This window comes from Podarcis vaucheri (assembly GCF_965113315.1).
Source record: "Podarcis vaucheri genome assembly, chromosome: 14".
NCBI classification, from domain to species: domain Eukaryota; kingdom Metazoa; phylum Chordata; class Lepidosauria; order Squamata; family Lacertidae; genus Podarcis; species Podarcis vaucheri.
This window is the reverse complement of record NC_138752.1, coordinates 22,531,811-22,549,944: the sequence shown is the minus strand read 5'-3', so window position 1 is coordinate 22,549,944 and position 18,134 is coordinate 22,531,811. Positions and strand designations below refer to the sequence as shown.

Sequence of the window (18,134 nt, the reverse complement as noted above, 5' to 3'; positions counted from 1 at the left end):
GAGAGGAAGTGGAGTCACCTCTACTGCATGCTTTGAGTGGGAGGGTGTGGGTATGGGGGGGCATGAAGCCGCCATCAGTGGGGCAGCCAACGAAGACCCACGTCCACTGTGGCTACTTCGCCTCAGTGCCAGAGGAAGGTAGTGCCACGGTGCCTTGAAGGGCAATCAGCTTTCCATCAGTGTTTTCCATCAGTGTGAGAGGGAGGTAGTGCCTCACAAATGGCTGCCCTGTTTTCCCTCAGCGTGAAGGAAGGCAGCTCAGATAAGCAGCAATATCGGCTGAGATCATTGTGCAATATTGGCAGTGCCTTGAAATCGGCTGCCCTGTTCTCCCTCATGCGAGGAGTGATATATTGCTGCATATTGCCAAGTAAAAATAGTTATCCTGGTGTGATTTCAAAACAGAATTTGGCCAATATATCGAAAAATCACACAGTGCTAAAACAGACAATAAAATTTGAGATATTACTATGCAAAAATGGCAAAAAGATTAGCTGCCAGGGGGAGGCAAGGACCCCCTGCATGTGTTCTGCGGACCTCCAGGGGTCCCTGGACCCCTAATTAGGAACCACTGCTCTAGATGTTACTGAACTACAAAACTCATCATACTTGGTTATGCTATTTGGGGCTGATAGGAGCTGTGGTTCAGTAACATCTTCTAGAGGACTATGTGTTAGCCATCCTAAGTTTAAACCCTCCACATATAAATAGTTATAAACACTGGGGGGAAACCAAGCCATTTCTTCTCAAATGTCCAAACTAATTTGGACATTTGTTCTTCTCAAATGTCCAAACTAATCTTCCATTTTTAATTCCATTTGGAGTTAAATGGGAAGGAAATGCTAAAAGTTGTCCAGCAAAATTGTACCCACCCCAGCTGCATTCACACCTGCTGAGGGTAACACTTCATGCAGCTGATGAATTGCATGATAGTTTCCCCAAAACTTGTGCCATAATATTTGCCTACTCTAAATGAGTAGATATTGCATATTCAGTTGTGTATCTATTACTCTTTTGAATTTAAGGTTTGTTGATTTAGGTGTTGTTTTAATAAAAATGAATGCAAAAATGCATAAGGGAGAAGGCCATCTGAACTTGCGGGAGGGCATTCCAAAGCACTGGGCCACAACCAAAAGTCTCCTCAAGAAGCAAAGCAATCTCCAAAAGAGTTGTAATTTGAATTAAAGCCTTGCAGATCTCAGTTGCTGAGAGAGTAGGCTTATGTAGAAGGAGGCATTTGCTGAGATAATCGGGACCTAGCGTTAAAAGCACTTTGAAGTGGCTTTTAACCACGATGAATTGGCAGCCAGTGAAAGCCTTTTCCCATTGTTGATTGCTTAGTATCACCAGATGTTATAGAAAAATTATAATTTATTGAGAGGGTGAGGTGGGGTGGGAGGTAAATAGACAGCTGCCACATTTGAAAGGCAAATGTGTCCTAATTTGATAGAGAAGTAGCTCAGCGTTTCACATGGTTGGTATGTAAATAATATTGGTGTTGCAGTAAAATAAAGCTAACACACAGGAAGGTTAGACTAGAAAAGGAATCAAGCTGTTAAAATGCTCTGATAATACCTTCCTGGAGGAACACTGGCTAGTGGGCCTCACAATCATTATTAAATATCAAAGCTATATGATAATGACACGTAGACCTTAATGGTTGGATTGATTAACTGCCTCCCCCTTTGAATGGAAGAACCTGTATAGCTGTCTAGTAGAGCAGGCAGATACTAGCTTGATTGCATCCAGATTGGGTTTCCGTGAAAGCTTTTCATCAATAAGTAATCCTAGGTATTTAAATCCATGTGCTTGCTCGAGGGTATGACCATCTAATGTCCACTCTTACCGAATACAGCAACCTTAGTTTTGGCATAACTAACTCTTAGGTGTTCTTTTTTGTACAATTGGCCAAATTTGACCAGCATCCTTCCGAGTCCAATTTTGTTCAAAGAGAGCAGGACTAGGTCATCAGTGTAAAGCAGAATGGACACTTTGCGATTTCCAAGAGAGGGAGAGAAGGAGGAAGGGGATGCCATCTCAGGGATGAGATTGATGATAAATACGAAAGGTACCAATACGCAACCCTGCTTGACACCTCTTTTAATCAGATAATGAGTTTGTGAAGGGATGCATTAAGCTTTAGAAATTGGTTCTTGAAAAGTATAGAACCAAAGATGGCATTACAAAACATGAAAAGCAAATAACCAAAATATTAACATTAAGAATAAAAACAAAAAAACCAGTAACCAAAATTTTAACGTAAGACTCAAAACAATTGTAGCTGATGTTTTTTTTACCAGGTTCTATATCTAATCCCTAAAACCCAAGAGTGTGAGGCTATGCTTGTGTGTGTCTTCTAAAGTTGACAGACTTTGATCTAACAGGATTTACTTGGTTTTTTTTTTTACTAGGGTCCTGAGAAACATCAACCAGAGCTTGGTACAAAAGACATACACCCAGCATTAAAGAATTCTGAGACTAAGAATTTGTTCTGAGTGCACAGTCCCTGCACACAAATATCTTCTCTGGGATTTTTTAATTTCAGCATTGTGATTTAGAGTGGAGATGGGGTCATTTTGTTGCTGCTGTTCCGAAGGTTGTGTCTGCTTTGCTCCTCCCCAGTCATCTCACTGCTGCGCTGCACTGACCTAAGCCATTATTTGGCTTAGCATGTTTTCCAAACCTGGGCTTGCCATTTAGCTCTCTTCAGACTGACCATGGTCTGTAACCAAGGGTTGTTCCTGGTTTGCTGTTTGTGGCTTGTTCCGAGAGAACTAAGCCACAAGGCTGGGTTCAGATGACTCACTGAGTCAAGGAATGTCTTATCTCAGCATGGAACAGCCCCAAACATTATGCAAGGATAATATAACTCAGTGTGAAGTGTGAACCTGGCCTGTATTGTCTTAAGTATAAACAACCTCAGGGGCAGAGTACAGTGGTACTCTGGTTATGAACTTAATTCGTTCCGGAGGTCCGTTCTTAACCTGAGGTACCATTTTAGCTTATGGGGCCTCCTGCTACCACGCAATTTCTGTTCTCATCCTGAGGTAAAGTTCTTAACCTGAGGTACTACTTCCGGGTTATCGGAGTCTGTAACCTGAACTGTTTGTAACCCAAGGTACCATTGTATAAGTTAATTAAATAATAAAAAGCCTGAAGTATGGGGAACATCACAAATTTAAACGCTCTTTCTTTTCTGTACTCTCACAATGTGCCCAAGCTTTGATTTTCTAAACCACATACATGCTTCCAGGTTTTCTATTGTCATATGTAAAAAAAAAAAATAATGAATTGTGGATGTTAACATCACTTTCAGATGAACACTAAAGGCAGGCAGTACATTCCAGGCATCTGTCTTTATTGTGTAATTTGTATTGTGGTGCAGTTTGTATTGTGGAACATAGAGCACAATGATAGAATTAAAGAATGTTGGACTAGAGGGCATACAGCTAGGAATACCATATTAAAAATGTGAAGGTGATAGAATAGTTGGCATTCTTACTGGTTTTTGGTTTTACATTACCGTACAAAACAGCGTTTTCCCCTCAGATAATCATATTGGTAGTAATTATTATTCTTTGGTTTAACCTGATTAACATTTCCTTTAAGAAAGAAAAAGGGGGAAAGTCATCAAGGCTTTCATTCATGCCACACAATCCATTAGATCTGCTCTATCTATGAAAGTACTTTTAATAACTTGCAGAAATTGCTTCTTAAAAAATGTGTCTTGCAGTGGATGAATTTTTTTTATTCAAAACAACAGTTCCTCTTCTCAAATGCTTTCCCAGGGGTAACCAGTACAGTCTCTTTTTCTCTTTTTCACATGTTTTTAAAAGGTGCAAATTACTGTCTCTAATGTGTGCACACACATGCATTGTGCTGAGAAGAGGAAGCTGGCATACAAAGGGTTACCCTGGCTACATTTGGGAAAGCTGCCTGACTATTACATCATCTTGTAATCATTATCTGCCTCTGGCTCCTGACCTTATGCTAAAAAATCCTGTGCTTTTAACTGCCCTTTCACTTGGGTTTATAATTTGATATTCTTGGGTTACCAAGGTTTGCACTGAGTAAGGCAGTTTCTAAGATTTTGAAGAACAAATATATTTCCGGATGTTGTGGGAGAAGTAATCTTCCTGACTTAAGCATAGACAGTGTCATGCACAATAATATCTCTCTCTCTCTCTCTCTCTCTCTCTCTCTCTCTCTCTCCCCAGAGAAAGAAAACGCTTCTTAGGTTGAGAGTAGAGAGTATTGCTTATCTCTTGCACACAATCTTCTCCTTCCTATTTTGATGCCTTATCTAGAAAATGGCTCTGTTTTCTGGCAGGCAGAGTGCTTCACATCAGTCTGCCTGCCTGAGTGAGGCTCCGCGCTGTTGAGAGAGGCTTATGTCTGACAGTGCCATTAAAGGATATGAAATGTTCTCTGAAAGACTGACAGTCCCTTGTAAGAAGGGCTGCAGGAAATGACTGTATTGGGTGTGGAAGGAAAAGCAGAACTGCCTGCTTGCTTGAAGAGAGTAATAGGAATAGTTGGTTTTTTAAAAAAAAGTACTCCACACTGATGTAATTCCCATTTAAGATAAACAGAATTTTCAAGGAAGTATTCATGAGTTTATTTGCTTTGAAGAAACCCCATTACAATTAAGGGGGATTACCTGAGGTAAATATGCTTCGTGCATGGACTTTTAGACTTGTGTTAAAAGACTTTTGAATAATATACAAGCTTCAAGCAGCTGTCTTGTATGGCTGTGAATTCAGTTTCTAATAGACCTCAGCAAAGCAAGTAGACTGTGGTGTTATAAGAAAATGCTCAAGCACAATTAACATTGTCGGTAGCTTAGTGGGTAAATGCGGGCTGTAATATTAGTGATCTTGAGTGCTATGATACATTAGCCTTTATCTTGAAGGAGTTGACTGATGAGAGTAAACATGTGATGCGTTCTGCTTCTTAAAGTGCCAGGCAGGCTTTCTTAAGCAGATGTTAGAGACTTCGTCCGTATGTTGCTTTCCAAATAAGGGAGAAGTGGTCAAGTCCAACACACGTGTGCACTTGGATCCCCAAAGGGTATAGTGGGCAGCCCATTTTGCTTGGGCCCTGTGCTTAGCTGATATCCTTTCTCTGGATCCCCTGAGAGGAGGCTTTGTGGCCCTGATTCCTCCTTCATACTACCATTCAAGTACAGTGGTACCTCGGGTTACAGACGCTTCAGGTTACAGACTCCGCTAACCCAGAAATAGTACCTCGGGTTAAGAATTTTGCTTCAGGATGAGAACAGAAATCGTGCTCTGGCGGTGCAGCGGCAGCAAGAGGCCCCATTAGCTAAAGTGGTACCTCAGGTTAAGAACAGTTTCAGGTTAAGAAACTGACCTCCAGAACAAATTAAGTTCTTGACCCAAGGTACCACTTTATGAATAAGTTTGTTTGCTTCAGCTACCATTTTGTTTCATAGTGCAACTATTCTTTTTACTTTTTAATGGCAGCTTGCTGATAAATTTAGACATAACTCTGATGTCAAGAGGCATCACAGCATGGGTGTAGCCAGGATTTATGTTAGGGGGCGGGCTTCATTGGGGGGGGGGACGAACCTCAGTTTTTTAATTGATTTACTTCATTTAGAGGGGCAGTCCCCACCCCCCGGCTACGCCTATGCATCATAGTACATATAGGCCTGCAGACACAATTTTGGTCCTGCATCCTTCCCTGTGATACCATGGTGACTCTGAACAGCAGAGTAAGCTTATGCATGCCACACCTTGAAGCATTCCGTTTGGGGAAGAGTCATTGCTGGTGGTAGCAGACGTCCTGCATGCAGAAGGTTCCGAGTTCAGGCCACAGTCTGAGCAAGTGGTGATGGGATAACTGGATGAGTGGTCCATCCTGTTTTTGCCTAAAGCCAACTTCATTGGCTGATACTGTTCTGGTGAATGGGTGCAACCTGCTGAGTGAATTGCAGTTGGTCACTCTTTAAGGCAGGGTACCCAATGTGCCCACCAGATGATCTTCAGCTCTAGGCTAATAGGGGGCTGATGAGAATTGGAGTCCAGCGTCATTCTAAGGGCATCAGGTTGGCTCCTCTTTTTTAGTTTTTTCCCTTTGCTTTTCCAGGTTTCCTCCAGCAAATTTTTTTTCCTAGACTAGTAAGATACAGATGGAGCTGGTTAGATGCTTAGTGTCAACTTCTTAGAAATCAGTTGGACATGTTCTGTAAATACCGCCTATCGGTTGACTTGTTTGTGTCAACCAGCCTTCTCTGGCTCTTCATTTTGGGCTTGGGTCCCACAACCTGTTCTTGTGTGTATGTATGTGGCCAGAGACAAATGCTTGACCAGATTCCCATCTTTTTCAGCCTGGTTACAATTACTGCATGTTCTTCCACATGCGAGAATATTTACGGTTTGTGCAATACTGTTGCTAAGCTACAGCCATAGTGCAATTGTTCAGACATTAAAAATGTGTGCTTCTGAAGGACACTTGTACATTGCATTCAGAAAAGATACAATGGGAGCCTTATAGCCCCAATTTTCAAATGTACACAGTTGCAAAATTTGAAACTGGAATTATAACAAAACAACAACTTAGTACCTAAGACTAATGCCATGCTGAAGCCTTCTCTTCAATTCTGGGAAATCTGCCCTCTCCACCCCCACAAAAAAGAGAGAGAAGGAGGCAATTAATTTACGGTCCCTTTCACGGTGTAGGAAAGAATTATTACTTCAAAATTGTTCTGGAGAGCACAGCTTTGCCGCTTCCCTTAAGTTACAAGGTGGCCAAAGGGTGAGAGATGTTCTCACTTTGACTTAAACCGCCCTCAGTGCACTCCATAGCTTCTCCAGTGTTCCAGAGAGTGAGACTGCCCAAGAGGCTGCCTGCAGCATGTCTGACAGCCTGGCTGTGTTTTATATGCATAGTAACCTCAGAATTTGCAAATGTGATTTGTTGTATACCTTTGAGCCTGTCAATATAGATACAGATATATAGCTATACAGTGGTACCTCAGGTTACAGACGCTTCAGGTTACAGACTCCGCTAACCCAGAAATAGTACCTCGGGTTAAGAACTTTGCTTCAGGATGAGAACAGAAATTGTGCTCCGGCAGTGTGGCGGCAGTGGGAGACCCCATTAGCTAAAGTGGTACCTCAGGTTAAGAACAGTTTCAGGTTAAGAACGGACCTCCAGAACGAATTAAGTTCTTAACCTGAGGTACCACTGTATAGCTATAGATATAGATTGCAATGGCGTTTAGCCACAATGCAGCTTTGACCTGATTCTTTCTTTGTTTCTTTTTTTAAGAATTGCCTGGCTCCCATGAGCGTTGTCTATCTCACTTTCTGGAATGGCAGGGAAGCTGCAGAGTGCTTCAGAATAGCATGAAGAGGCTACAGTATTTATTAAAGAACAAATACACCCCTATCCCTCAGCTACTTCATAACTTTAACATTTGAGCTTGTTGGCCTGACGTATCTTCCCTGCCCTTTGTGGGAGGGGGCAATTACTTTTCACTCTCCCCCACCCCAAATACCTGACAACCAGAATGGGCCAGATTATTAGAAGGATTTTACGACACTTAGTTCCGGGCAAAAAGGGGATTAAAAAGGACAGGCTTGCTAAGATTTAACAGAAAAATAATGGGAGGAAGACTTGGAGAAAAGAGATGGAGGACAGACCAACCAGGATGGAATGGCCTGACAACATTCAACATCAAGCACCACAGGCATATCTACATATTTAGGTGGCATTCTGTCCTCTTACCACAGGTGATGTTTTAAATAGGTGCACATTCACACAGAAGTGTGAAACATTATTCTGTCCTATGGTTTTCAAACACTTTCCCAGGATTCCTCAGATGCTTACTGGGATTTCTTAATAAGACCACTTAATAACAAATAAGCTTCCCGGAAAGACAGCTTGGCCCCCACTGCTGAGTTTATTCTAGGGCCCACTCTTGGGATCATGCATGGTGACACTGAGGACCAGCAATACTGGTTGGTATGAACCTTAGAATGTGCTTTGGACTCTGGGTGTTCCTTGGCAGAATTTGATTTGAAAGGTAGGAAGTTAGAATGGTGGTTTTCTTACTACCATACTTCCTTAACTTATTCTTAGCTCATTTGCTCAGGAGGCTTAAGGACATGGAGTGAAGAGCCCATTGTATGTTGGTTTTTGCATGCCTCTAAATTGAATATGAAATTTATTACTTGCTGTAATAAAATAGGTCACAGGGGTATACTCTGATCCAATTAATACTATAACCTACTTGCTTGCAACATTTCGTAGTCTATTAACAAAAATTCCTGGTTGGGGTAAGAAATGCTCCTGGTGTGATATTTTTGAGAGAATGTTGAGAAATAGCACCTTAGGATAAATGTAGTTGTTGGAATATAATAGGGTTTTTTCATGTCTATTGTTCTATAAGCACCAAGAATTCTTTACAGCAGCTACTATATTCCAGGCTCTCCTGTGCAATTTCCATTTATTTCAGTAAGTTTTTCAGAATTCTTTTCCATTCTAAACAAAATGAGAGGCGTTTTTGGGGGCGTTTTGTGTGTGTTTGTGAGACCCACATCGTATCCCATTACAACTTGACAGGTTGCTATTGGGAGATGGACAACTGTAACCTCAAGAAAAAGGTTGCAGTGTGGAATGTTTCTTTTCAGTATGTCAGCCATAGTGCAAAAAAAGTTGCTTCCGGATTTTGTGGTCCTATGTGCAAATGAGGTTGAACTAGCCAAAACATGAGTGTTTTCTGTGAACATGCTGGCTGTGGTCCTGCTCCCAGTTATGTGAAATAATTACTTATCATTAAGATAAATGGGATTAACTGTGTGCTGGTTTTCTAGAGGGGCAGTTGTGTTAGTCTGTTGCATCAAAGAGTCTTGATGCAACTTAAAGCCTGACAAATGTATTGCAGCATAAGCTTATGCCAAAATAAATGCATTACAGAGGAACCTTGGGTTGTGGATGTAATCCATGATGGAGGCACGTCTGCAACCTGCAGCGTTCACATCCTGAAGCGCTGCATCTGTGCCGGCGCAATTTGGCGCTTCTGCACGATTTAGCACTTCTGCACATGCGCAAGCAGCGAAACCCGGAAGTAACCCGTTCCGGTACTTCCAGGTTTCCTGCAGTCTGCAACCCAAAAACACGTAACCTGAAGCGTCCGTAACATGAGGCATGACTGTATTGTTTATAAGGTGCCACAAGGCCTTCTGTATATTGAATTGGATCCACAGTGAGTTTTTTTTAATTTAAAAACAAACAATTAAAAAAATAAAATCTGTCAACACACTTCTCAGGTCTTTTAACTGCTTTCCCCACCCCCAAAGAAGTTCATCAGATGTCATGTAAGCCAGGACCTGGTGTTCCTACTGTCAGCAGGATCTAATGCCTCCTTTGGTGGCATGAAAGTGTGAAGGACCCTGTGTCAGACGAGAGTGCTAAAGCTACTGCAAATGCTATGTTAAAGAACAGATGGCATTAGAACATCTCTGTGACTGTTGCACCTTCTCATCAGTCAAGCTGCTATATCATACCTTAAAGTGGTGCCATCTCCACACATTTACTTTCATTTCCCTCAGGGAAAGGTGTACATTCCCCACCTGATTTTCTAGCCTGTAGAGTGCAGCATTTCTCAACCCACACCACCCAACTCTCCTGCAGATCACTGCTCATCAAATGTTCTTGCTTCAGGGAATCCTTTCCTCAGTTACTTGTTTGCTGCAGAACTCCTGCACGTTGTGAGTGATTCTGGGATGTGTCCATGCATCCTGCATTGCCAGGCTGGTTAGGCCTCTCCGTTGCTAAGCAAGACCTGAAAGCTTAACCCAGAACAGTGGTAGCCAGTGTGCTGCCCTCCAGATGGAAAGAAGTTGGAGTCAAACAAAATCCAGATGGCTACTCTTTGCCCTAGAGCACAGGTTCCTAAACTGTGGTCCGCAAACTTCATTCATGGGGCTGTGGTGTGTCAAATAGTCATAAAGATTTTAAATTTCATTTTTATTGCTTTTTATTTCTTAACATTACAATTTGAATAAAATTAAAAAGTCCTACAGCATCTAGCACAGCATGTTACATTTGCTACAACAATAAAAAAAATATTGAGTGGTCTGCCAAGAGCCTCAGCAATTTTCAAGTTGTCTGTGGAGAAGAAAGTTTGGGATCCCCTTCTTTAGAGTGTATCAGCATTCTCCCAAAGCTGTCACTTTAGAGGGCAAATCAGGAAGCTGTATTTCAGGGAAGTTTCTCCACCAGTTTTGATCATTTATTGAGGTGCTCCTGACCATTCCCCAAGGATCTCCAGATTGCCCTCTAACACTACTGCGCTTGCATAAGCTCATGCAAAAGCAACCCCAGAGTTGTCTGTGACTGGACCTAATGGTCAGGGGTACCTTTACCTTTACCTTGATGCCCATATGTTCACTCACATAATGTATGATCATTTATCTTTGTCTTAAGGTGGACTTCTTTTGCCTCTTCTCTTACTACAGGAAATGGTTTTGTGAATTCACGAGCTTCACCAGGCCTGCTTAGCAGCACCGGGGGTGGGAATGGCCTAAGCAAAGGGATGCCTACAAAATCTCCCCCTCCCCCTGGCGGGGGCAACCTTGGAATGAACAGTCGCAAGCCAGACCTCCGGGTTGTCATCCCTCCCTCTAGCAAAGGCATGATGCCTCCATTGGTAAGTTTAGCTTTTTGACTTATTAGTAGCTTGGAGAAAGACAAAAGAGACCTTGATCAGGAAGCTAAGAACAAACATTGGCTTGAGAATGTGGTTTGGTGAGAAACAAACTTGCAAGCACTGGTTCAGATGTTACACAAAGCCAGGCACTCCATGGTTCGTTTTCCTGCTCAACTAAGGGAGGAGTGAAGTGGTCACAGTGAATGGCTTAGTGTTGCGTTCGAACGCAGGCACTGTCAACAGAGCATGCCCATCTATAAGGGCAAACAGATGGTACTGTAAACATGATTCATATTTCTGCACTGGAGGGCATGTACATGTGAACTTGGCAAACAGTGGGCTTTTTTTGGAAGCAGTTTTCAAGGGCACAAGGGCTTGCTTTTCTCCAAGCAAAGTACATTGAGGCTTCTCTAAAGTAACTGTGAATTGGTCAAATTTGGGTGTGGATCCTTTGCTTTTGATCATTTTAAATGTGTTTTTCCCATCAACTGTGTGTTGACAATAGGAGTCAGTAGACAGGCTGTAAGTTTACTATACTAAGAAGAAGAAGAAGAGTCCTACTGGGTTAGAGCTTTCTCTCTAGCCTAGCACCCAGTTCCCCCACAACTAGATGCTTCTGGGAAGCTGGCATAGTATAATGTAATACTTCTTTGCCTACTGAATCACATCGTAACTTTGGAATATTAGTGAGGCTAAAAATAGCTAGCTCATTAAGCACCAACACGACTCTTTCATTCTTGAATACTGTCCTATTCTCAGTAACCTTATTATTCCTCTTATTTGCTGAGTACAGTCGGAGGAGGATGAATTGGAGTTGGTGAGTCTGGGTTCCTATTTGGTATGAGACATCAAGATCCAGAGAGCTTTCATGTTAACTGTCTGTTGTAGCTTAGACCAACATTCCCTTTGCTGCAGAGAGAAGCCGGTTGTGATTGGTTTATTTCAAGTTTCTACATTGACCAACAGAATATAGAAAACTAATAAATATTTGCCAAAAACGTTAATATTTTTACCAGTGGTGTTGCAAAGGGGAACGTTGGAACAGAGCCTCTAACAGCAACTGTCCACTGTGCACATTGAGGAGCCTTGAAATTTTCTTCTAAGGCACCTTATATTCCATGTCAAACTCTGCAGTGATTTACTTCACTCATGAAGTTCTGCAAATTGTAATACAGTTCCTGTGTTGCTGCTGCTGCTTTGCTTCTTGGAGATTACATCATTCCTGGTGAGGTCACCATTTTAGAGATCAAGTTAATTTCATGCTCTACAAGAGAAGCAAACCACAAGGGGGTTCCCTGTTTACCAAAAGAAACATACAATTGCAAGCTATTTTCCAATCTAGTGGGGAGGGGAAATGTTTTAGCCTTTTAAAAAGGTTTTTCACAAAGTATTTTTTATGATTTGGTCTCTGGCACATATAAAGCTCTTTCTTTGTTGACCGGAACCTGGCTGTCTTTGCTGTTCTAGTGCAATCATTTTGGAAAGAACTGATTTATTACAAACCTGTGTGGAATTATTGTAGTGCTTTTTATCAATTATTTTAACCCCAGACATGTTGCTGATATGGGGCTCTTGTTGCATGAAAGCATGGGATTGCTGTGTTTGTCTTGGCAAATGCATCGTGTTGGGTACTACGTGTGTGTTTTCAAACCGAAATATAAAGTTCTGTACAAGGTGTAATGGAGCTTATCAACAAACAACCTTTTGCTTCTCTGCATCCATATGCTAAGTGCTAGTGATTATCAAAAGCCCTGTAATTTGTTGCACCTGTGCTCAACTTCCAGAGGGAAAAACGTCTTTTCCCTAGGAAAATGCTAAAGTAACAAGGGGCACTTAGCAGAATTCTGCTAACGAAGTCACTATCGTGTGCTATTTTAAGTCATGTTTGTATTGCTTGTCTTGTGGGTCTTGCAGCAAAGTTCTGCTAGTTTCACAGCAAAGTTCTTTAGGACCTCAGTGCATAATCTGTTGTGTAGTTCTGCTTCTTCATAAGAAGCAGGGCAGATAACTGTTCAGTTACAAAAAAGAAAAAAACGTGTTACGTTAAGGGCTTTCCATAATTCACCCATTCTCCAAAATTGTAGCTTTTCAGACCACGCTCTTCACAGGGTGGTATTTATGCAATGTGAATAGTCTGATATCCTATCTTGTGCTTAGTTCAAGCTTCACCATTACTTTGGAACTGGATGGCTGTCAGTGACAGAGGGGTTGAGTCTAAGTCCCAGATTTGTCTGTTCATTGGAATAGACCCATGGAATCTGTGCGAATGAAGTTACCATTTCACATTACAAGCACCCAACTGGCAAATGCCAAACACATAAAATAATAGTTGGAAGGGAACCTGGAAGGCCATCTAATTAATGTCCTGCTGCAGATATTTATCCATAAGGCACAAGGCAAATAACTATTTTGGCACCTTCCATATTCACATTCTGTGAAGTAGATGGTTTTATAAACTGGGAGCTAAAGATGTGCAGAGTTGGTCAACATAAGGTTAGCCAGTGATTCACACTCATGGCCCAGTGGTTCCTATGAACAACTTGCGGAGGGTGTAGCTGTGTTAGTCTGTTGCAACAAGTCTTGTGTGTGCACTGTAAAGACACAACAAATTTATGATGGCATAAGCTTTTGAGGATTAGAGTCCACTTCAACAGGCTGCTTGTTTCTCCTGCCTCTCAAGTATGAGATCCACAGCTTAGATGCTTTCCCCTGAACTGTTGTGATGAAGCATTACATAAATACGGAAGATGTTCCTTGAATTAATTTGAAGCATTTCTAGTATGGTGATGAGCTTCATGCTAAAGCCTCCCATTTCAAATAATGAATGCATAAAATGCAGGCAAGGCATCTATACTGCTTTGCTTACAAGGTTCAAACTCAGTCTGCAGACCTGGTCATCTAGCTGAAGGCTGCTTTTACATTTTATAACATTTGAGCGCATACACATGAGACTTGGCGTGTATCTGCACCGCACCCCCAAACCACTCAAAGGAGATGCATGCTTATTTTAATTCCGTTTAAGCATCCAGTGTTGCCTTTATTGTGCTCTGTGTTTATTTGTTACATCCATACATTCTCCTTCCATCAGAATTGCACTGTTTGCGTTGGGTGTGTGTGTGACTGTGCTAAATCTTGCAACCTGTCAAAAGTGCAACGCTGAAGTAGCTCTCAATTTCAATAGACAAGGGCAAAGAGTGATTTCAAGTATGCAAGCTATAGGAGAGGGTTGCCCTCTGGTGGTGTGAGTTGCTTCCTGCAGGAAAGTATGCAGCTAGTTGGAGAAAAAACCTCCTCCAAGCAACTAGGTCATACGTTTGTCATACAATTTGAAGGTAGCTCAGGCTATATTGCTGCTCTAGGCAAATATTTCAGTGTGCCTTCTCCATACCATGCCTTTTTCTAAACAGGGAATAGGGATTGTAAGGTCTTCACAAGGGTTTTCCTGACCGGACCTCTCCACCCTCCCTGTGCTGCATAAATGAGTAGACCAGGTGGAAAGGGCTGCAGCTGGGGAGATAATAGGGGGAGATAATACAGTACTGTCCCAGATTGTAGTGGCAGAGGCTGCTACATATTTCTCTCTTCCTCTTTACCCCCTACACCAGCTCACCGTAGGTTTTGCAGAGTAGCCTGGCCTCTCTTGAAATCTAGCACCTCAGGCAGCTTCCTGACCTGCTTATTGGGTTTAGCTTGTCGCAGAGCTAGATTTTTCAGTCTTGAAATTCAGTTGCTTAGACAGCTCCATTTTTCTCAGCAATTCCCGTCCCCCGCCCCAAACCCACTCCATTGCACCTTGACTGAAGAAACCAAACAAATTTAAACCCTCTCAGCTTCTTACATGTGGACCTGAACTAGATTCGTTTCATCTGTAGAAACTCTTCTTTCACAAGGCATATTATTAGCGTGGAGGGTGACTTTGGAGAGTTGCATTTATTTTGTGATGTGTGCACAATCTCCTTTTGGTGCAGTTGGGTTGATAATACTGCACACAATGCATGGTATATTACTTCATATAGTACTACTTATGGCAATACCTCTTATGCTCCATTTTACAGAATGCTCATATGGAGTTGAGTGTGACTGGTCCTAAATTAGTCATTGCATCCCAGCACTCTCTCTGAATGACAGTGGCTCAGAAATAGGTTTACATTTTTCTCTCTCTGATGGTTTGTCTTGGCTTTCAAGAAATATTACACAAAAGCCATAGACAAGGAAGATGTTGCCTCAACCTGTGTTTAAATTTCATTGCGGATTTGCCTTAACTGGGTTCTATGTTCTTGTTAAAAAAATTTTTTACAGAACACACAGCGGTTAAGCAGCTCTCAATCTACGCAGCCTCTTGCAACACCAGTTGTGTCTGTGACAACTCCAAGCTTGCCCCCACAAGGATTGGTGTACTCTGCAATGCCTACAGCTTACAACACTGGTAAGCTATTCACTTGTTTGCTCCCCCTTCTCCCCTGGGTTTTGTTTTTTTTGGGGGGAGAAGCCACTGAGAATAACACAAGATTTAAAATTCCAGTAAATAAAAACTTAATGGTCTTTTAAATGTCTTAAATTTGAAAAGCTAAGCGTTTAAATGCCAGTGAAATTAAAAGTTATTTGCCTGGCACCCAAATGATAGCAAAGTAGTAGGCACCATGGAAGGTTCCCTGTAGGGGGTGTTCTATAGTTGAGAATATGACCTCCCTCACTTGCAGTCCAAAGTGGTACACTCCAGAATTCTGCCACTTCATTCTGTGTAATATGTTGGTCAGCTGTTTGAATCTCTGAGGCAGCTATATCTTGCCAGTGTTTTTTTTTCCTTTTAAACATTTTTCTGAAGTATGCTAGATAGTTATTTTAATTTAAATCATGATAGTTTGACTTAGTCCCTGAACTTATCAATATCTAATGTGCAGACATTTCTGTAACAAGCTGTCATAGCTGCTTCGTGAAAGCTTGAAGTTAAAAACAAAATAAGTCTTGTTGGTAAAAAGCAAGCAGTGAGGAGACCCCAGAAAATAAAAACAAAACCTGTCTTTACAAATAATAACCTAGTACCTCGGTGTGGTCACTGCGAGGTCCCATCTACCCTGTTTTTGCTATAGGAACTCAAGCATCTATGGCAATGTCATATTGAACTCCTTTGACATTGTGCTGGCACAGCAGTTGGTGTGTCTTATCCTAATCACCTACTTGCTGGCACAGCAAATTTGCAGGGATGAGCTCCTGGAGAGATGCGTAATCAAGCATCTGAGGTTTAAACTGCTGTATCTCAAAGACGATTCAATCCCTAGAAGCTCCTGTTAAAATATAACTGAAGGACTTTGACCTCTCTTAATAGCGCTGTAGGCCCTATTAGATGCTCACACCTCTTTCATGAACATTCAGACCTAAGTTAAAAGATGTCTCTGATCTGACTTACATTTATTTTATTTTATTTATTAAATTTGTATACCACCATTTTTATCTGAAGATCACAGGGCGCTTCACAACATAAAAAGACAAAATGAAAACATAATAATAATAATAATAATAATAATAATAATAATAAAAAACAGAGACAAAAGCAACATGCATTATGGTTTTTGGATTGATTTTGCATACTCAAGTATTCTTGATTTTGAAGTCCAAGGAAGTTCTCTTGACTTCAGTCTCTGATATCCTAGACGATAATTTATGGATTAAAAAAAACCACCCAGAGATGAAAATTGTATCTGTCTCACGGGAACACACTTTTATCTCCTTTCCCCCCAAGAGGGTAGAGCATATATAAAGCTGTATTAGAACGTGATTAAGTGTAGAAAAGCTTTTACAGCTCTCTTTCCAAATTCAAAGGAAAAACAAGTGATAATTATGAACTGAAATAACTTCCTATGTGTGAATCAGTAGTGATAACACTCTAAGTACTATATATCCTAGATTTAAAACTCAAATATCTAATTGGTCAAGAACATAGAGGTTTAGTTTTGCATGCTGCATTCATGCAACTTTTGAGAGAGATGTTGTTGCCTTCAACTGTTTGAGTCAGCCACTTCGCAGCACGTAAAATGAAAAAGGGGTCTAAAAAAAAGACAGGTAACATGTAGTTCTTCAGTCTTTGTTATGCTGTCCATGGGAGCTTGCTGTTAATTCCAGCATTCTTTCCTTCCTTATGAATGTGCACCTAGAATTCATTTTTGGTATATAAATTCTATCAAGGATTCTTGTACTTTGACTTGCAAGCAGAAAGCAGATAAGAGACTGTCATGCACAGGCTCACAGCTCCTGCCAGTGTTTCAACATTCATCCCCCAAGAGTGAAAATAACAGCAGAATTAATGGTGGGGGGTTTATTTTGCCTTTTGTTTTGATGGCACTGTAGTCTGGAAAGATGGTAGCAATATGCCTTGGAAACCAAAAGGGCATGAGACAAAGCCACGAGTAACTTGGGAGAGTCCCTTTTGAACCAATCTCATAGCTTCCAAGGAATGAGTTTGATGTAAAATCCATGCTACTTGGAGACTGATGTTGGAGTTTCTCCTTTCATATCAGCATTTGCAACTTTTGCTGGTGTAGAATGGATTTCTGCCTTACCAAATTTCATTGTCCGAATAACATTCCTTACTAGTTTCGCTTGCCGTGAACTTGCAGGGGTTGCAAAGTGCTGGTTTTAAAGCTGTAGATTTCATCATGCACTTTAACAGTGAATCTGACAGTGAATTCAGGTGGTTGAGTGCCTATCAGTTTGGAAGTGAAACCAGGGGCACCCCAAAACTAGGCAGCTGTTTCTGCATTCTTGGGGAGTAACTTTGGCATGCAGAAAGTTTGTACATTGGAAGTGTTTGTATTACAATGTGCTTGTGGTTTTATTGAAATTTTAATAGCCTAATATATTTGTGTATGCTTTTTTATTCGTCTCGCTTGGTGAGCTTAGTAGCCAATGGGTGTTAAAAGAAAAGAAGAAGAACATTTAAAATCCCCAAACTGCCCTCAAAACATCTGTCAGGTCCCAGGACTTAGAGAATGTGGGTAGCAAGGGGCAGGGATGGTCCAAAGGTACCAGAAATCAGCAGACTGTGTGAGTCTTATCAGTTAAGTGTATGTTTGAGAGCAGTTCAGACATTCCAGTTTTTGCAGGGGTGGGGGCTGCGGGGAGGAAGAAGAAGGAAGTTGGCTGTTTCAGACTTATAGTAAGAATCCTGGAGAGGCAGGTTAAGTTTACGAGGATGTTGTGAGCGCAATCCCTCTTGCTATGCTATATAGGAATATTTCTGGAGGAAGTAAAATTGAAAGCACACCTTTCTCCCTCTCCAGAACCAGACCTACCCACCCCTGCAATATAGCAATAAAAAAGCTCAGATTTGGGACTCAACCTGACCTGAGCCATTTGGTACTACATAGGAGACTAGGTGAAGGTCAAGAGAAAGAAAGAAAAGGGCTACATTTGTCCATTTTCTTTTGAGTGGATTATACAGGAACATAGAGGGGGG

The 18,134-nt window shown here is 41.4% G+C and overlaps 1 protein-coding gene across 9 annotated transcripts in view; it reads left to right on the top strand.

Annotated features, from left to right (window-relative positions):
- MEF2A (myocyte enhancer factor 2A) overlaps positions 1–18,134 on the top strand; it is an 86,809-nt gene that overhangs the window by 64,763 nt on the left and 3,912 nt on the right. For 5 of the 9 annotated variants that reach the window (XM_082198587.1, XM_082198586.1, XM_082198588.1 and 2 more), the window contains 3 exons: positions 10,491–10,681; positions 11,475–11,519; positions 14,981–15,107. In XM_082198587.1, coding sequence (XP_082054713.1) covers positions 10,491–10,681; positions 11,475–11,519; positions 14,981–15,107 — 363 coding nt within the window. The remainder of the gene's footprint in view (positions 1–10,490; positions 10,682–11,474; positions 11,520–14,980; positions 15,108–18,134) is intronic. The other 4 variants (XM_082198591.1, XM_082198592.1, XM_082198593.1 and 1 more) reach the window with 2 other exon arrangements.